Consider the following 21,351-nt stretch of genomic DNA (forward strand, 5'->3'; position numbering starts at 1 on the left):
ATTTCCCTGTATATTCATACATGATGTGTTATCAGCTTATTAATCCTTGATGACCTCATACTTATCTTGTTATTGCTTGCATAATGAGTAATGGTGAACATCTTTCAGTGTACTTCAAAAGCCATTTGTATTTCCCTGTGAGAACTGCTTCCTTTTAAACTTTTTTTCCAAATAAATTCCTGTCTTTTCTGGTTGAGAAATGGCAGGAAGTTTTTAATATTCTTAGAGAATAAAGAGTGAAATTTAAAAAAATATTTATTTTATTTATTTATTTGAAAGGAATATATATATATATGTTTGTGTGTGTATGTATGTGTGTGTATATATATATATAATACACATATACATATACATACACACACACACCGAGCACGTGCACATGGGTGTGCCAGGTACACTAGCCACTGCAAACTACAGAGGCATGTTCCATCTTGTGCATTTGGCTTACGTGGTTACTGGGGAATCGAACCTGAGTCCTTAGTCTTCACAGGCAAGTGAATTAACCTCTAAACCATCTCTCCAGTCCAGTTTTTAAATTTTTTAATCTTTTTTTTTGTTTGTTTTTGTTTTTCGAGGTAGGGTCTCATTCTAGCTCAGGCTGACCTGGAATTCACTATGTAGTCTCAGGGTAGCCTTGAACTCATGGTGATTCTCCTATCTTTGTCTCCCAAGTGCTGGGATTAAAGGTGTGTGTCACCACACGCAGCTATTTTTTCATATTTGTGTTTACAGAGAGAGAAAGGGCATGCCAAGGCTTCTTTCCACTGCAAATGAACTCCAGACACTGTGCATTTGGCTTTTTGTGGGTACTGAGGAATTGAACCTGGGTCATCAGGCTTTGCCAACTGAACCATCTCTCTAGCCCCATGTTAAGTTTTAATTAGGGGAATCATTAAGTATTTTTAGAAATAATCTGTTAGGAATATGGGATATGATTTGAAGGAGAAGAAATAAGTAACTTGGAACCTTTCTGCTTTAGACCAAGAACCATGGACAGCTAAAAGTAGGACATAGGACAAGTATAATGGGTTGGGATAGGAGGATATCTGAAACTACATTTTGTAATACAATTATAGAATCAAACATTAGCTTTAATATGTATTAGAAGAGAGGTTCTGAAGTATGAAGATTTTAGTTTTAGTTATTAGACCAACTAAAAGAAGTATTAGACTAGGCTCTGTGAACTTTGAGTCCTTAAATTACCCTAACACCCATCAATTTTTCATGTTGTTAGAATATAGTGTGTGTGTGTGTGTGTGTGTGTGTGTGTGTGTGTGTGTTTGTGTTTTCAGGGCACAAACGTGCCACAGTTTGTGTGATGGTAGAGGACTCTTACACCTGCCTTGTTCCAGGCAGTCTCTCTTTGTTGTCTGCTGCTACATTCACCAGGCTGCTGGCCTGTGAGCACTCGGGCATTCCCCTCTCTGCCTCCCATCTCACTGTAGGAGCACTAGTATGTGCAGGTACATGATACTGTGTCCAGATTTATTGGGGTTCTGGTAATTTGAACTCAAGTAATCACACTTGTACAGCAAGAAATTTTGTTCACTGAGCTATCTCCCTAGCACAAGATAAGACTTTACATTCTGTAACTGCTTCTCGATTCTTGAGAAGAAAATTGTGTTCATTACATGGAATAGTGCCTAACATGTGGTAGGCCTTCGGTTACTACATATTGCACGTGCGCCTTTCGGAAAGAACAAAGATTGTGATCTTTTAGTTCACTTCATATTTCACAAAGATATTATTTTGCCCTCAATTGTGAACTGTCTATGCTGTTTTATCAAGGATTTGATTATGGAATTATAATTAATTGCCTCCAAGTATATTTGCTTTCCTCTCCAGTAATGCCTTATAACTTTAGCATGTTTGGCCTCTTCAGTTCCTTTCCTGAGTGCAGACATTCTTCCGGGGACAGTCTGGTTTCCCCTCACTGCCTAGGAACTTTGAATCTCTCTCAAAGTAATCTCTCAGGCCAGGAAACATCAGGTTCACCTCCTTTGTTTCCATCTCTCAGGAATCATTGTCCCTCATTACTTTCAAAATAGCTACTTCACGTATTTTAGTCCGTTTCAGGCAATGGAGTAAATCTTGTTCCTGCTCATCTGTTAGGGCCAAAAATAAGGTCCTTGCTTAATACTGGTTTACAACAGTGATGATATGGATTTGTTCCTATGCCAAAATGTGATACTGTTTGTGTTTAATAACCTAGGAAGAACTGTTCTGTAGTAAAGTTGTTATGACTTCACAATATTCCTTGGCTGTATGATAGTAGGTTTTTAAGGTGTCATAAATATATTTTCAATAGAAATATTGGATTTGCATAGCTAAATAGGTACACTGAAAAGCTAGTTTAAACTTTAGAATATTAGGTTATAAAAGGTTGAATTTTATATGATAAAGCAATATAGTGCTCATATAATAGAGATTTGAGGCATACTTTAAACATTTACTAGAACAGTGTGTTTAAAATCTTTTCTTGTACTTCACAAAAATGTTTAAGTGGAAAAATTTTTAATATTAGCTGTTACAAGGTTTATATTAAATTTCTATTTTGCCTCATGACCAAAATTAAAAGTAATAGTAGTAAACTACTTATCTGGTAGTATTTCAGGATCTTCCTTCTGTGATGTGTGTTCTTGAAGAATCTAGGATGAAAATGGAAATTTGAAATTCCCGATCCCAGTTTTATCTTATGATGCATTAACACTCTTTACATCTTTGGTTTCCGTTATTTACGGTAGATTATTTTTTTAAAGTCACTTTAGAAGTAGGCTTCGGAACACATTAGATGAGAGCTTTACAAGCTATCCTAGAGGTAGCTGCCCTCCTGAAACTGTTAGTGTGTATTTAGCAGTGGAGGAATGGTTCTGAAGTCAACTAACTGAAGAAACAAGTGAAAACACAGCGAGGTACTTTCAGAACACACTTCATGAGACGTGCTATGTCAGGTCCTGTACCTTTTCTGACAACGTTTACTATGACTGTAATACTGTTAGTTGCTACTAATATTTATTCTTTGACTTTTTGTTGACTTGTGAGATTTTTCTCCCAAGATTGTCAGCTGTTTTCATTGTATTTGTAGGGTCTTAGTTCATGCCGGTTCTGTTAAGTTCAGACAAAGTATAAATAAAGCAAGTCTTTGCCAGTCCTTTAAAAATCTTATAGTTAGAGGTTATGTAAGACTTATTATAAGCACATAAATGTTCCATGCAGGGTAAAGGTTTAAAAAGGTAGATAGCACTCCTTTAATCCTACTACATTCTTGGTACTATTTGATGCATTCATTACATTTCTAACTGGTGGTTGGTCGAAGTACCAAGATTTGAAGCAGCTAACAGCTGGAATTCAATTTGTCTTTTTGGCTTCAAAGCCTAGACTCCTTTTGGTCTACTATGCTGCTGGTGGAAGAAATAGTGCCATGAGAAATGAAAAGAATAAGCTACGTTGTATTTTAAATGATTCTGGATTGATGAAATCAGATACTCTGTCTCTGAAGAAATCCCTTGCTGAGTACAATCTTGGTCGTGTAGGACTATAATCACAGCACTTAGAAGTCTGAGGCGGGAGGACCATGATCTGAAGCTAACCCAAGCTATATAATAAGACTCTGTCTCACAAAAAATATCTGAAAAATATAATAAAAATAAAACAATTGCTCAATTACATGTTTATTTTATACTACTTTTAGAAAGACTTGAGACAAGGGTTCCATTTTAACTGAAATTCTTCCTAATAGCTTTAGGTTTTGAGTGATATTCAAAGCTGTGACATTTACTTAAAATCAGCATTCTTGAGACATTCCCAGCTTTGTACTTATTTTGACACTTTGTGTTTATTTATATAATAAATACCCCTCCCATCTTCAAAAATTTTAGTGTGCTTATTGTTTGGAGTTCCTATTCTGGGCCTTTAGTCTGAGCTGAATAATCAGGCGTATGCATTTTTTAAATAACATTTTTATCACCAAAATATTATTAGCATTGTTAGCAGAAATATCTTTCTTGGTCTTGTTTGTTGGAGAGACTTTCTTGACCTTTTCACTTCTTCTTTAGAACAAAACCACTGAGTTCTCATTAGTGTCTTTTTTTATTTTTTATTTATTTATTTGAGAGTGACAGAGACAGAGAGAAGGACAGATAGAGGGAGAGAGAGAGAATGGGCGCGCCAGGGCTTCCAGCCTCTGCAAACGAACTCCAGACACGTGCGCCCCCTTGTGCATCTGGCTAACGTGGGACCTGGGGAACCGAGCCTCGAACCGGGGTCCTTAGGCTTCACAGGCAAGCGCTTAACCGTTAAGCCATCTCTCCAGCCCTCATCTCAGTGTCTTAAGAGGGTTCATTCACTTTTTCTCTTGTGGAGAGCAATAGAAGTCATACTCAGTGAAAGCAAGTTTAATGTGGCCATACTAATTATCTTTTGTTGTTTGTTTGTTTTTCCTTCATTTAATTTAACAGAGAGAGAAATGATTCAAATACAATAATTTATACAGTGCTCTTCAGTCCCTGACAATTTATCTCCAACTGGGATTTAAGAGTCTGGATTACACATTGGCACTTTTCTTCTGTCTTTGCTTATGTGTTTCTCCTAATGCACAGTGTCCCACACATAACTTCCTGGTTTGCATCTTAATGCCTGTCTTTATTTCAGTGGGTGTCACATCTGGGGCCTCTTTGTTTCTTACTCTTCCATTTCTCCCACTGTGCCATAGTCTGGTTGGGGATCTGGTAATCCAAATATCTGTATTACTGTTCACACTGCATTAAATTTTGTACTTAATATGCGTGTCTCCTGACACAACTTCTACAAGAAATTGTTATTTTTAATCTTTCTATTGTCATTGTCTAGGATAGCACCTGGCAAAACAGTAGGCTTCTGATAAGTATTTGCTGAATGTGTAAATTAGTATTACTGACTTCTATACCATTTTTAAGACTTTGAGTTCTAAGTTATAAATAAGTTTACTGCAGAAAAATCTGTCAAATTTCATTCTTTGAAAGGCTCATGGGTAGATTTTTCTCTTAAGAGTTTGAAAAAAGTTGTCAGAAGCACATTTGTATAATGACATTCAGGTGTCCATGGTGAGATTTGTTTCTACTTTAATCTCTACTATCCCCCCACCTCTTAAGATACGGATCTTATGAATGACACAGAGTAAAGAACATGAGGTTGGGTAGAGATTAGGATTCCCTGCTGGCTTGTAATTACCAGAATCCGGATGGTTATTCATTGGATGAAATGATGCATACATTTCATGCATCAAAAGTAAAGCGTATGTGATTGTTAGAGGAATGTTTGAATTCTCCAGTGGGATGTCATGGGGCATGTTTATAAACTCTCACTAAGCACTAGTTCTACAATGGTATTTCATTGGCATTGAGATAATAATTTGCACAGTCAAATTACCTTTTTTACAAAAACCCAGGGAATCATGAGTGCCTAATCCTTTATTAATGTCAACCGATAGGCTGCAAGAAAGCGTAAGATTGCCATTCGAAAAGCCCAAGGGAAAAATGTGGAGGCCATTCGGGAGCTGAATGAGTATCTGGAACAGTGAGTGTTTTACAAGAGGATTGTGTTTTGTTATTCTGATAAATCTTTTTTAATTAAAATGGAATTTGCATTTGATTTTCCAGTTTGCCTCCACACTGTTTATTTACAGACTATCTACACACATTTTTTTTTCTTCCCACAAGATTTGTTGGTGACCAAGAAGCCTGGCATGAGCTTGCAGAACTTTATATCAATGAACATGAGTAAGTTGTTCAATACACACAGAATTGTAAGAATGGAACTGTTGTTACCATAAGTTCAGAAGAGTGATTTTCAAAGTTTTGCTGAGTTGTGAGCCATCTGTCATTTTAAGTGAGAAACTAAGTAAATGAGCACTTAAATAAAAAATAATAACTAAAATATTAGTGGTTATAATGTGAATAGCTTTGATTAGGTCATGTGTATTTTTTCAAATTATTTTTGTTCAGGAAATAAGTTTTTCTTTCAAATACACATAAAATTCTTTGAAATTTGCTTAATTCTTGCACTTGCTAAGCTATTATTTTTGGTGAATCAAAATAGTGAATTTTTAGAGTTCAGATTGTTCTTTCATACAAAGAGTATTATACTCCCTGCTGTCTAAAAATTCTCTCAATTGTATGCATTTATTAGCCTTCGTACTGAGAGAATCAGTTCTTCTAAAGCAGAAACATTCTGTTGCCTGGGTTAAAAGCCAAGTATAATCAAGAATGTTGAATGCTGTAGGAACTTGCTTATTGGATATTTAATGTTTTTGTTAGCTTTTTTATTGCTGTAGTGACAGGAGGAAATCCCAGTGTGAAAGGATTAGTGCAGTCTTAGTGAAAGTTTTCTAATATCACAGCATTAGCGCAAACCTCCACTAAAAAACCTCCGAGATGTACATTTCTTTCCATTTAGCTCTAAATCTAAAGTATATCACATTGTTTTTCCCCTATGGTTTGAAAGAAGAGAATTAGATTCTCACGCATATTTTCTGATGGTGCATGAATAGTTAACTGTTCTCACACTCTAAACAGTTGTAGAATGAAGATATGTGTCTAGTGCTTTTCCCAGATCTGTACTTGTAATGTGAAGTAAAGGATGGAGCAAATTATCTCCATAATTTTAATAAAAGTGGGAGCTAAAATGAATACAATTGCTGTCATGTAATGAAATGTATACTAAATTCCAGGAACTAGTCTTCAAATTTCTGCTGTATGCTAAGTGTCTGTTAGGGTGAGGGGACTGTGTACATAAATGCAAATATACTTATTCTGTTATGAATGTGATACTAAATATAAATAACATGAAACTAAGTTTGCAAAGTGTAGTAAACAACTTAAAACAGGTTTATTTTGTGCCTAAGCAGATAATCATTTAAAATTTCTAAGTTTTGAAAAATTCTTGTAATCGAAAGCATCAAGGAGATCTTTTACTTTTTATGATGAAGAAATTTTAGAAAGCCCAATAAAACAAAGAAAAAAATTGGTTATAATTCCATCCTCCTAACCACAGTCTTCCCTGCTCTATTTTATCTTGTTTATGACAAGAAACTAGAGTCCAAATGTAAATCCTGAACATTTCCTTTTAGCCTTCATATGAATTTTTGTGTTATCCTAAAGGAATACATTTGATCTAAAACTGTGTTTTGATAAAGTTGGATGTTGAAAGTAGAGGTATATTCTCATTTCTTATAGAGTAGTAAGTAGGTGATAGGTTGTTGTACTTTTATTTTAGATGTTTATTCAGTCATTTCTCCAGTCTCTTATGCCTATTTTACAAGAATGAATACTAAGTTTCAGATATAAAAATGAAAAGAGGGAATACCTGTAGATCTTGTATGCAAATCCATATCTAAATTGGGTAGTCTTTAGGGAGAGCATGGTTCCTTGGGCTCTTTGGGTTTAACATTTTAAATGTATTTTCATGTTACCATTAATGGTGTCATGACTGTCATCAACAGTTCTGCAATGTGTTCTGTTCGGGGACACAGAGCATGTGTAGTGGTTGCAGAGTGGTCCTCTGCAATGGCACAACCTGGGGACAACTCATGGCTTTCTGCCTCAGTGTTCTTAGCTATAGAATAGGGTTTAAATTTTCTACTTTTAGAGTTTAGATAAGGTAAAATGAGTTAATATGCATAATTCTTTTTGAGTAGTATATGACACATAATGAGCACTTAATGAAAGGTCTCTACTAGTCAGTGTATAGGTGGAAGAACTAGCATATGTAAATTTCCAAAAGTAAATGTTTCAGGTATTCATGTGAAGGTTGGTACCTCTAGATATTGACATGAAATGCAAAAAGTAAATTTACCCTTTTTTTGTACTATCGTCACCACCTTACTGAGAGTAAGTTGATCTATTATTGATAGGTTTAAAAACTTGTAATTTCATTAGATTTGTTATTTTGACTATAAAATTGAGATGAGAAGTATTTGTAATACACTATATTTTTGTAGATACCTATGAGGAGTTTGAAGCAAATATAGAATATTTTATAAAATAATTCATTTCATTCTTACAGCTTAGCTATTTAGACATTTCACTAAATTGTCAGTGACTTTGTAGAAATCCTTTTATGTAGAGATATAAAGTCTTAAAACCTGCACTACTTACAGTGTTTAGGTGTTATAATAATGACCCAGTTTTTTAAAAATGTTCCATCTGGATTATTTTTTAACTGATTTGGGATTTAAGTATGTATATCTTTATTTGTTTCATTAAAATTTTTGATGTAATTAGTATTTCAAAACAGAATAAATATGCTAAGTCTATTTAAATAATTGTGGGAATAAAGTGTCTCATATCATTGAGATTATTTTAAGGCATACCTAACAAAATTTGTGACATAGATTAATATTGTTGCTTTTCAGCTATGCAAAAGCAGCCTTTTGTTTAGAGGAGCTTATGATGACGAATCCACACAATCACTTACACTGTCAGCAGTATGCTGAGGTAAGTATTGTGAGAAACAAATGGGTGTGGGTTTTCTCTTGCTGCTGCCACTTAGTATTGTGATACTAAGAGTGTTTTCTTCATGTTAAGCAAGTATATAAACATAATAGCTGATGAATGTTGGGAATATAGTTTTTCAATTTTTAATAATGAATATACTCACTTTTCAATTAAAAGTCCTATATAAAACAGTGAAACTATTTGAATTTTTATTTATTTATTTATTTGAGAGCGGCAGACACAGAGAGAAAGACAGATAGAGGGAGAGAGAGAGAATGGGCGCGCCAGGGCTTCCAGCCTCTGCAAACGAACTCCAGACGCGTGCGCCCCCTTGTGCATCTGGCTAACGTGGGACCTGGGGAACCGAGCCTCAAACTGGGGTCCTTAGGCTTCACAGGCAAGTGCTTAACCACTAAGCCATCTCTCCAGCCCACTATTTGAATTTTTATAAAATATTTGCATACTTTTTCTTTCCTAATTATAAATCTGTTATATCATAATTGTCACCATTTAGTTGCTTAAAGATACTCATAATGATTATGAATGATTTTTTAAACCCATATTGCATAAAATGTGTTAAGACTTTTGTTTTGAGGTGTAGAAAGTGTTTAATTTGTTCACCACTAGGAATAACAATATTATTTCATGCTGTAAGGTTAAAAAAACTTCAGTATTAAGAAATGTAAAAGGACTGTTACCTTCATTATTAAAATAGTGATGTAAAATCAAAACTAGCATCCCAAGCTTACTTATTTATAATAGTGGTAATAGAAAATACTGTATCATGAAGCCTTTGCAAAGCAATTGAAATAGAAATTGTACAGATTTTTTAAATATGTTAGGATTTTTGTTTTAACAACTACTTAGTGATTTGAATGTTTATAGCATACTTTGGGGGGTGTTATGTTTTAAAATTTTAAGCCAAGTTTACAATCTTAAGGTGAATTCTTTTAACATCTTGCATTTGTTTACAGAGTATCTGTTCGGATTACTTAATGCCAATGGTATGATGAAACATGCTATATTTCAAAGTAGTAAAATAAACAGGTTTCAGCAATCTGCAACTTTTAACAGGTTAAATATACCCAAGGTGGACTTGAAAACCTGGAACTTTCAAGAAAGTATTTTGCACAGGCACTGAAACTGAACAACAGAAATATGAGAGCTCTGTTTGGGCTTTACATGGTGAGTTGGGGGGCATGCTTAATGTTACTTTAGAAATCTGTCACTGAAAATCCATTTAACCATCCCCTCCAATCTTTCCTTGCTTGTGTTTTGTATTTTACTAACTATTATTACTATTATCATTATTATTATTATTTTATGGTTTTTCAAGGTATGCTCTCACTATAGCTCAGGCTGACCTTGGTTTCACTATGTAGTCTCAGGGTAGCCTCGAACTCATGGTGATCCTCCTACTTCTGCCTCTAAGTACTGGGATTAAAGGTGTGCATCAGCCCGCCCAGCAAGGTTTGTATTTTATTGATGTGCATATATTTTTTTTTCTCTTAACTTATTAGGAACATAAGGTTACAAAGCAGCTTTATTTGTGAATGTCAATAAATCTTTGCTGTTTGACTTTTCATTGTAAAATACCTGTTAGCTCATCAGAATTGAAAATGACTGTCATGAAATCAATTAGTAAGTATAGCATATATTTTTCAGTTGTGTTGATCTTCTTGGGTTTATGCCCAGCATTGTATTTCTTACCTATTTATACCTGTATGAGGTATTTTTAAATTATAGTAAAAGATTTTTAGAAAATTAAATCTTTATTATGTCAAAATATTCTTTTGGTATAGAAAAGCATTTTGGACAATCTTTGTTGGACATATATAGTTCCCCTCTGTTTATACCAAATGAAGAACTTGGAGAAAATGAACTAACAAGAGTTATGAGTAGTGGACTGATTTGCTGAGCTTTAAAACACCTTTAAAATGAGCACCTCTCTGCAATCAGAAGGGCTAAGAAAGTAAACTTTAATAGTCAGTAAGTTCTCTGAAATTTTGATTTATTCTACTATTTTTGTAGACTGTTTGTGAATAACTTCTTGTTAAAGCATAGTAAAAGAGAATTGAAAATAAAGGCATGAGAAGAAACAAAGGAAATAATTTTTAGAAAAAAAATATACTTAGAGTATTTTTCAAAGGAATTTTAGGAAATTTTTTCTTTGACTTTACCAGAATCAACTTCAGTGGCTTAGAGATGCAGTTATCTGAGCAGCATCTCTTACATGAATTAAATAATCTGTCTTTAAAACTAGGTGACAACTAATTACTACAATTGTTTGCTAATTCATAGCATTTTGTGTCAAGCATTGCTCTAAGCTGTACATTTTTATTTTAAATCATTAAATCTTTACATCAGTGTTTGAGTACTTACTATTACTGCTATATGAAATTCATAGTGGTAAAACTGAGACAAAAGCTTAGTTAATATACCTGAAGCTGAATACAAAACTCCTCAAAGACCTTACTGGGATTCCCTCCCAGGCATGGAATTATAGTCTTCTTTTAACCATTCCACTTGAAATTCATACTGGAGAAAAAGAGATATGAAAGTCTGGTACTGCTGAAGAAGGTCCAGAAAGAATGTTAGAGCCTCATGTTGGGTCATGATACACAGAGACATTTCCTCCTACCCATAATGGAGGGCTAACCCCTCAATGCATAACCCATATATGCCAACAAGGAGGGGCCAAGAGAAGGGAGGAGGTTAACAGTGGTACCATCTTGACTGCAGTCACTGAGTACAATACTAATTTTAAAAAATTAAAATATATGTGTGTGTGTATATATGTGTGTATATATATATATAAGTCTGGTACTGGCATGTAGGTAGATAACCTGATCGAGGAGAGACAGAGGAAAGCCTCATTCAGAGATAGTGTATAAATGAAAGGCCTAACTTTTTCTTAAATCACATAGGCAGATCTTTTTAAGAATAATATTTGATAATAGGACAAAGTTTTTTAGCTTACACTATCCAGAAATACAGACATATTTAAAAATCAGCTTGTGATTTATGAGGTTTATAAGATTGTAACATGCATATCAGAATAAGTATCTCATTAAAATACATTTTTAAAAAGAAGCTACATCAAATTATAGTGACTAATCTGTGTTAATAGCTTGGAAATTCTTGGTAACATAAAAATACATAGATATTAGTGGTCTGTATCTCCTTTATTTAAAGATATCTTTACTTTTTTGCTCAGTCAGATCATTTCTGTTGAACTAAATGTTTTTCAGTGTTCGAAGTTGGACTAAGTTATTTTGAAGGTTCTTTCTATTAATATTACATATTTCTGGTGTTGAAAACTTCATAAGCTTCAGTCACAAGAAATATCAGTAATATCCCCAGTAAAATACCTTACGACTTGCCAGGATCTCCCTGGCTTCTTTTTTAAAAAATTAATTTATATTTTTATTAGTTTTCTATTCAGCAAATACAGGCAGTTGGTACCATTATTAGACTCATTCATGACCTACCCCCTCCCCATCGGCCCCCCTTGTTGAGGTATATGGGTCATGCCTTGTGGAGTTAGCCCACAGTTATTGGTATGATAAATGTCTCTGCATATCCTGACCCAACATGTGGCTCTGACATTCTTTCCGCCCCCTCTTCCGCAAAATTTCCCTGAGCCTCCATGGCCTCTCTATATGGGTGATCGGGTGGTTCAGTTCCCAAGCTGTGGCAGATACCCAATCAGATAACTTCAGATCTTACTCAAAATGCTCCTTGTCTTCTTGTTGCTTTGGATTACACTATACTTTAAAATATACTTCATTTTTAACTTCAATTTCATTTGGCATTTTTTCTTTTAATAATTGTTTGGGCCCAGTAGTTTAAAACTCGATCTGTTAACAACTCACTGTAACTTTGACCTTTATATGTTATTGTCTTGACTAAAAAAGAAAAGAATTTTGTTTGTGATGTTTATTTCCTGTTGTAGGCTGCAAGTCATATTGCTTCTAACCCAAAAGCAAGTGCAAAAATAAAAAAAGATAACATGAAATATGCTAGTTGGGCAGCTAGTCAAATCAACAGAGCTTATCAGGTAAGTATTGATGGTTGTGTTTGCATGTAGGGTTACTTAATTTAGTTCTTAGGAGCCAAATGTCTGTCATTGGGTTTTTCTTTCTAATGCCTTTAGTCACTTCCCATTCCAAAAGAATCTGTTACTTTTATGATATAAGTAGTCTTACCATTTAAAAATCTCAGTAGTGGGCTGGAGAGATTGCTTAGTGGTTAAGCGCTTGCCTGTGAAGCCTAAGGACCCCGGTTCGAGGCTCGGTTCCCCAGGACCCACGTTACCCAGATGCACAAGGGGGCGCATGCATCTGGAGTTCAGTTGCAGTGGCTGGAAGCCCTGGTGCACCCATTCTCTCTCTCCCACTCTGTCTTTCTCTCTGTGTCTGTCGCTCTCAAATAAATAAATAGACAAAAAAAAAAAAATTAAAAAAAAATCTCAGTAGTTCTGCATTTGGCAAATATGAAGTAAGTATTTTGAAAGGATAAATAACGTAAAATTTTAGAAGTAGATTGGATGTGTAAACACATTTTGATCAGAGCTATCTAAAGAAATATATATTTTTAAATATTTATTTATTTGCAAGGAGTGCTAGAGAGAATGAGAATAGGTATGCCAGGGTCTCTAGCCCCTGCAAATGAACGGCCGATGCATGCACCACTTTGTGCATTGGTTTTGTGTGGACTCTGGGGGATTGAATCCCGGGTTGTTACATATTGGAGGCAAATACCTTAACCCCTGACCCATCTCTCAAGCCCAATGATTTTTTTTGAATTTACTTATTTACAAGGAGATAGATTGTATATGGGTCCACCAGAGCTGCTTGCTGCTATACTACAAATTCCACATACATGCTCCTCTGTGTATGTCTTGCATTGTGTGGGTATTACAAAATCAAACCCAGGCCAGCAGGCTGTGCATGCAAATGAAGTAACCTCCCATGCCTTATCTCAAGAATTAAGGAAGAGGAAGAAAAATCAGAAAAGCAAATGAACCAGACTATATGTTGGAGTTAGTGCAGTCAGCTTACACTTCAGATCTTATTCTAAAACTAGTTTCTTTGAGCTCTTCCTTTGGTGATACTTCAGGAAAGTTTTTTTTTATGAGAAATTTGCTCATGAGAAAAAAAATACCACATTTTATATTACATTTATATTGTCAGTACTTAACAGATTCTATACTCTTTGGTTTACATATATGTTTGTATATTAAACATATTTTTCCAGTGGTTGTAAGATAGAATATTGTCGAGAAAACTAAACCATCCATTTTTCTCATAAATAATTTTGACTTATGACTGACTGCCCAAAGGAATTTTTTTCCTTATTTTTAAATCTTACTATGTTTGTTGACTATTCTTGGATCTGTTTGCCCAAATACATAGTGTACTTGCTTAGTTTGTGGAATCATAGCTGTTACTTGAGAAGAGATGCTTTTAGAGTTATATAGATTTCCTTCTTTGTTTAAATTTTCTTTCAAAACTCCAATTCTGAGTATCTTGAATTTGCTTTTTCTATCTCTTACTCATTGTCTTTCACATTGTCCTGTTCTGTATTTTATTCTTTTATTTCCATGACAAAATTTATGGAGGTTGTTAAAATTATTTAGCTTGTTTTCCACATTCAATTGAGGTAGCTTCCCTGAGCTGGAAGGAGGAAGCATTTGTGAAATGGCTTGGGTGGGGAGGGCAGTATGATAGGAGAACTTTCCCAGCTTGACCTTTCTGTGGCTTCTTTGTTCTTGTTACAGAAAACTGAATTATTTCTCTGTGTGTCTAGTCTTTGTCATAACCAATCTGATTTGGGTTTTCTGGCTCCAGCCTTCTATTCTCTTAGAGTACTCTGAGGGTCTTGTTCTGGAGGGTTGGTCACAGCTCCTCCCTCTTGAGCATCATTGGTGTAGAGTCTCTTCTTCTGTTCCAATCTTTCCTGTTCAGTGTTCAGTTTGGTTTCAGCATTCAGTGTTTTCTTCATGATTTGAAGCTTTTATTTTTGAAAGTGGAGATGTCTGCTGGGTGCTTGAGAGAATTTTGAGGCCTTAGGTAGTTATATTTGTTTAATCATATTGAGTTACAGTTTTTTTTTTTAACCCTTCCCTGAGAAGCCTGTGAAAAATTCTTAAAATTTTGTAGCCACTTGCAGATTTATCAGCTCAGATTGTCTTGTTTGGGTGATTAGTATTTGCTCATACTGTTTTGGTTTTTGGTTTCATACAGAGTAAGTAATAGGCTCCTCTGTTACTTCTTGTTTTTCCACCCCAGAGCAGTTAATCTCTTATAGATCTGCTGCTCTTGTTGACATAATCATTTTTGAGAGTTTTAGAAAATTGCCTGTAATCTAGAGTTTTGGAAGATGTCACTTGAGAGCTATTTTTCTCATATTGGTTTTAGTTTTGGTATTATTTTCACTGCTTGGGTAGAGAAGATTGCAGAGATTTTAAAAAACACTGCTTGCAATCATACCATTGTCACCATGTATGCATGCATGCATGCATGTATGTATGTATGTATGTATTCATATATAATACCGAGAGTTTTAGTTCTGCTATTACATTGTAAATCATAACATTTATAAATATCATATAGTCTGCTTCCTCAATTGTGGTTTGGAGTAGTCTAGCGTGATGGGTTCTACAGTTCTATGAGTACTGAGCTTGCTGTGTGTGTTTTCACATACATGTATGATTTAAAGATAAGACCTGTGGTATGCATGGTGTGTGATTGAATAATGGAAATAGAAACACTGTCTAAGTGTGTCCAGGCTAATAGACAAACACTGCCTCTTGCTAGTCCATCAGGCTTTGTAAACAAGTAACTACTACTAAGCCATCTCTCCATCCCCAGTACATACTCAGTTTTGCCTTTACCATTGCACTCACTGTTAGGTTTGCTATTTACCCTTGCATATGCCTGCAGTTTATCCATTTTTACTTCTTGAGTAGTTTCTTGTTTAATCTCTCTGTATTGCATCTTGAAGTCTTGTTGATATAGAAAAGAGAAGCAGATAGTAGATCTGTTGTGTTCTGGGTTCAAAATTTGCTTCTGACATTTGTTACCTATAAAGCATTGGATAAATTACATGACATTCCCAAACTCAGGTTTTTTTTCTCTGAAATAGATGTAACAAAAGCATAATTTTCATCAAATCAAAATGCTATATCTTTTATCATCTTTATTACTTCAAATTCCCTTTGTTATTCCTGCTGTCATTGCATTAGCAATTATTATAATTTAAAACATTTGTAAAGAAATTATTATGAGTTATACACTTGTACTTGATTATACTTGGTGAGGTGGACAGTACTGGCAACTGAACTCTAGGCCTTGTGCATACTAGTGAGGGATGCTACTATTGAACTGAATCCCCAGCCCTTCTGTTTCATAAATGAGAATTTTAAAATACAGAAAGATAAATAATTTTCCCCAGGTGATATCTTAGTTAAATGATAGCTGTTAGCTGTCTTCAATCCTAGCAAGTCTCCTAAATTCAGAGTTAATACTTTCATGGATCATAATGTGATGCCACTGTAAAGATAGAGGATATAATTATAGTTTTTTTAACTCCCTCCTTTATTACTTTCTCATATAAGTAAGTTCATCCCACATTTATTTATTTATTTATTTATTTTTAATTTCACATCGAAAGCACCCTACAGCCATCAGGCATAAAAGTTGGTTTTATTTGGGCTTCCCACTCTCTTGCCATCTCTTCAGTGATAGAAGGCCTTTCCTCTCCCCTTTCTTTTCCTCTCTTTCCTCTTTTATTATTTATTATTAGATCTATTTTCTCTTTACAGAGTCCTATAAAGTCTCTGTTCCTTGGAAAGAGCTCTAAGAGTACCACAGTGTGCTTCAGGCTTTGGGCATTACAGAGTATAGCATTCCACTTTTTCTCTTTTTGGAGGCAGAAATGGAGTGACATAGGATCTTTCTATATACCCATAATTGGCATGGTGCTTGCTATGAAGCCCAGGTTAGCCTTGAACTTGTGACAATTCTAGTACCTCAACCTCCCAAGTAGTAGGATTATAGACATGTCTCACCTTTCTTGGCTCAGTTTCTCATTCTTACTGGATACTTCACCAAGGTAAGAATACCACTTGGTTGGTTAAATACAGCATCTTCAAACTTCTAGTATTCCAATTAGAAATCACCTCTCATACCATTTGCTTAAGTCCCAGTACTGGGGATTAAACCTAGGCCCTTGTATATGCTAGGCAAGCACTCTACTACTGAACTACATCCCCAGCTTCTTGCCAATGATAGCATGTTTTAAATAACACCTGTTGGTCAGGCTGTAGAGATAGATGGCTTAGTGGTTGTGACACTCACCTTTGAAACCTAAGGACCCATATTCAACTCCCCTGATCCCACATGCTCAAGGTGATACACACAAGATGGCACAGGCGTCTGGAGTTTGATTGCAGTAGTTGGGGGCCCTGGCATACTAGTTTTTTCTCTCTCACACACGCGCGCACGTGCGCGCTTGCACACACACACACACACACACACACACACACACGGAAAAAAAAAAAAAAACCAAAAACCTCTTGGTGCTTTTGAAGCTTTCATGTTCCATGTTTTTTCTACAGAGGTCTTGTGTATTCTTTCTGTATCAAATTCTGTACATATTTTTATCCATTACTTTTTGCTGATTTAAATTTCTGACTTTGTAATTTAGATTATTGCCTTACCTATCTATAGTCCTGTACATAGGCAGCATGGCTTGAGATCTCTTGATTAATTCTGCTCATCTAGGCTGGATTCATTCATGTTTCTGTGGACTACTTATGGTCAGTAACCTCACTTAATAGCTGTCAGTTGATCCAGTACCTGTACATTCTGGGCCTATAACTTACTTGCAAGGATATAACTTAGGCTACAACGTGGTGTCCTCAGGCTTCCAAGAGCAGCCACTGTGCCAATGCCCGTGTATACAAGCGTTTTTGCCCATTGACTGTATCACATCTAATGATTCTATCAGCCAATAGCACATGTCAACTTCAATTCAAGGGATGTAGGACTTCATGTCTTCATAGGAAAGAAGTCATTGTGATTGTTGTGCAGTGTATTACACTACTGTATAAATCTGAAAGCCCTGTCCCTTTGTTTTAGTTTATTTTCCCTTTTTATCATCTTTATATAATACTGTGTAACACACACATTTTAAGCATACAGTTTGTGAAAATACCCTCCTACAACCATTACAGTGAAGATATTCTGCATTTTCATTACCTTAAAAATTTCCCTTTTGTGGCTTTGTAATCACCCTGTCACCACCACAGCAGCCACGTGCTAATCCTGTTTCCATCATCCCAAATTAGTTTTGCTTCCCTAGAACTTCATGTAAACGAGATCCCAGGTTATATGTTCTTTTGTGTCTGGCTTCTTTCTCTCAGCCTCGTGTTTGTGAGATGTTTCCATCCACTTGTCCATTTCATTTATCCATATTTTTTGTCTTCCTGCAAATTATGTACAGGTAAATTTTAGCTCAGTATATCTCACAGTTTTATACTGAATGAGTGGATCATTCATCTCTGAATTCGATGAGCAAACTCTCATTGCTTAGTTGTTTTTAATGTACTTTAGGATAATTTATCTTAAAATCTAAAAGACATGCATTAAAGAAGAGTGTGCTTAAACATATGTAAGAAGTTGAGAGCTAATGTTTTAGTAGGCAGGACAGAAGGTATAGAAGAAAAGTATATTTTAAATAGCTGCCTGGTTCTCAAAGGATTCTTAAAAATATAGTAAAAAATGAAACTTCCAAAAGAGTCACATATTTGAAATTAAATTAATCTCCAGAATCCAGTTAAGAGTTTTGTAGCTTGTATTTAGACATACAGATCAGCTTAATGTATCTTAATATTCCTGTTGCCATTTTTCTATATACTTATACATAAGAGATGAGGTCTCATCAGATGCTTGCCTTTGTTTTCACACAGTGAAGTAGATCCTGGCTGCTACTTGTACTTCTCATAGATAATTGTTTTAGCATGTTCAGTAGAGGTGCACACATTTCATTATTGCTCCAAGTTTAATGTGACTGTACTGTTTTCCAGATCAGTGTTTCTTAGCTGCAATGTTAAATGTGTCTGTGCTAGCAATTTTTATGTTTTTATAATTTCAGAGATGTGTCTGTTACTGTCCTTTTGAGAAATAGAAAATTAAATCATGATTTAGGAAAAGAATAGTATTTTAGCTTAATCAGTTAAATTGGCATACAATTCTAGAACAGACAAAATAATTGCATGTCAGACAAAATTTAAAGTGATAGATTTATATTTGCAGCTTTATTTTTACTTGCTCTGACACAAATAAGCTAGTTTGGCTTATTTCAAATTACAGTAGCTGGCAGTTGTATTGACAGTACCTTTAGTTGTCTTTTGCTTAGGTCATTTTGAAAATCATATTTTTATATTATTTTCAGTATCTACAAACCCAAGAAAATGTTTTATCTAAAAATACATGTAAGAAATTTGGCTTTATAACAATTTTATTTTTCCTTTTCTCTTAAAAGATCAGAATAAATGTTACTGTGTGGTGTTCTATTCTGTACTCTTCCCCCAACCATCAAAGCTTTTTCTCAGCATTAGCCCATAAAGTATCTGATTAGGACCATTCCTGCTTTTACTAGATGGGCAATGCTAAGTGGAAAGCCTTTCTGTTTTTTGGCAAATTTTTGCAAAGGTGAACTTATTGACTATGCTCTATACTTATAATTGCCCAGGGAAATATATATATATATTTATAAATATAAATAAATATATTTATTTAAAGTTGGCCTTTCTATTTTCATGGCATGTCCTTTACACATCCCGTTTACTTATCAAATAAAGGTTCAACCATGGAAACTAGCATTTTAGGAAGCAGGGGAATTATAATGTTAAGCCAAGGCCAAAAGGTCAGAGGTAGGTTACCAACTCCTGAAGCCCATGCTTCTGTGATGTTACCTGTTCTTGATCACTTAATCTTTCTGAGTGGGTCATGAGAAGTTTGCCAAATTAAGGCTAATTACAAAAGAGAAGAAACACATCATAAATCAAGAATGAAGTGCTTTAAACAGCATTGCTATTTGAAAAATTGATCAGTCATTGGAAAATATTTTAACTAGACATACTGGATTTTGCTAATACTATATTTTAATCAATAGTTTAACCATGGGAAAATATACAATGTATACACAATAATTATTCCTCCACTCACATAAGGAATACTTATTTATGTGGTAAATCTATTGTATCATATCACACTGATAGGTGATAAGAGATTGTCAGCCAGTCCAGTTGGAAAACTCATTTTGAAGTCAGCATGGGGTATTTAGCAGTGATTTTGTTTACTATTTTGAATTAATAGGCCATGATTTGCTTTCAAGTGCACAAAAATGCAACTGAATGCATATTTTTTGTTTTGTGGGTAAAATTCAATCCCAATTTAGTTTTACAAAATATTAGAACTTAATAAACCATAAAACGGTCCTTTAATAGATGTTTATAACTTTAATAAGTACTGCAGTCTTAGTTTTGCTGCCACTTTTGGTTCAAAACTGTTATCACTTAGTCAGCTAATAAGTCTGAATAAAAATGAAAATATGATTTATTATAAGTGGTTAAACCTTTAAAGTGTTAAATGCATAGTACTTTTATTTATGTTGTTCCTTGTTTGAAATTGAGTTTGTTTAGAGGGGAGACAAGTAGAAATAGACTATATTCATGCATGTGTTTGTCCTAAATTTTATTTTAAAAGTATGCTTTTATTTAATAAATGCTTTGGAGTCCAAATATAGAATAGCTTTAACATAAAATCTATGATATTACAGATTGTCAGACCAATTAATTAAACTACGTCTACATTGCTCAAGGATGTAATGAATTCTTTGTACACTTAACTAAAAATGAAACCTTAATGAAAATATCATGAGAACTGAGTTTGTTCATAATAGAAACCTTTTGCTTTCATGCTAGTTTTAAAACAATATTTTCATTAGTAATACAAAAGTAAGATTGTGATTTTTAAAACTGCCACTGAAATTGAACCTAATTGAACTTGTTGTTGTTGTTGTTGTTGTTTTTTAATTAGTTTGCAGGTCGAAATAAGAAGGAAACCAAATACTCTCTTAAGGCAGTTGAAGACATGTTGGAAACATTGCAGATCACTCAGTCTTAAGGTTTCAAAACCTCTTTGACGTTAGATTTCACAGCTGCAGAATTGAACTTTTTGGCCTGTGACTTATTCACTAAATGTCCAATGCTATTTATGTTCTAATTTTCTGTGAAGAAGGCAGTTATAAAGAATGTGTTTATATAAACCTAAAATTGCCTTTGACTGCTAAGCAGGAAGATGGAAACAGTCCATGGAAGAAAGATTTAAGACCTATTGATTGTATATCAATCTCTTCATATCACATGTATATTATGACTGCTTTTAAACTGCAATGTGATACAGAAACACTCTTGTTAAATAAACCATAATGATTTATTAAACTTGCATATGAAGATTCTAACTTTCTTGTTATAATTAGTTTATTGTTTTAGACTTAGTTGCCATTTGATTTCTTCTCATCATGATAGGAAATGTACAACATTTATAACTTACAGAAGCAAAGTATTTCAACTTCTATTTGTAGTGAGATCAGGCTGTGCTCTACATGTTAGTGGGATGTTTAAAGTTTTTATCTGCCATGTTCTAATAAATTTTGCTTAAAATACAGAATTCTCTAAAAGTTCAGCAATATCTCTGGGAACCTTTTGTTTTGATGTAGAAATGTTTACTTTTAAACTTGTTTACAGTTACTATATTCTGTGACACTTAAATTTAACCCATTCACAAATTATATTTATTGTGCCTTT

The 21,351-nt window shown here is 34.4% G+C and overlaps 1 protein-coding gene across 1 annotated transcript in view; it reads left to right on the forward strand.

Moving 5' to 3' along the window:
• Emc2 (ER membrane protein complex subunit 2) overlaps nucleotides 1-20,991 on the forward strand; it is a 38,469-nt gene extending 17,478 nt beyond the window's left edge. The window contains exons 6-11 of the mRNA XM_004661394.2: nucleotides 5,468-5,553; nucleotides 5,697-5,756; nucleotides 8,390-8,471; nucleotides 9,546-9,656; nucleotides 12,427-12,531; nucleotides 20,582-20,991. Coding sequence (XP_004661451.1) covers nucleotides 5,468-5,553; nucleotides 5,697-5,756; nucleotides 8,390-8,471; nucleotides 9,546-9,656; nucleotides 12,427-12,531; nucleotides 20,582-20,668 — 531 coding nt within the window. The 3' untranslated portion in view covers nucleotides 20,669-20,991. The remainder of the gene's footprint in view (nucleotides 1-5,467; nucleotides 5,554-5,696; nucleotides 5,757-8,389; nucleotides 8,472-9,545; nucleotides 9,657-12,426; nucleotides 12,532-20,581) is intronic.
• The last annotated feature ends 360 nt before the right edge of the window (nucleotides 20,992-21,351 follow it).

Source organism: Jaculus jaculus, chromosome 2 (genome assembly GCF_020740685.1).
Source record: "Jaculus jaculus isolate mJacJac1 chromosome 2, mJacJac1.mat.Y.cur, whole genome shotgun sequence".
Taxonomy (NCBI): domain Eukaryota; kingdom Metazoa; phylum Chordata; class Mammalia; order Rodentia; family Dipodidae; genus Jaculus; species Jaculus jaculus.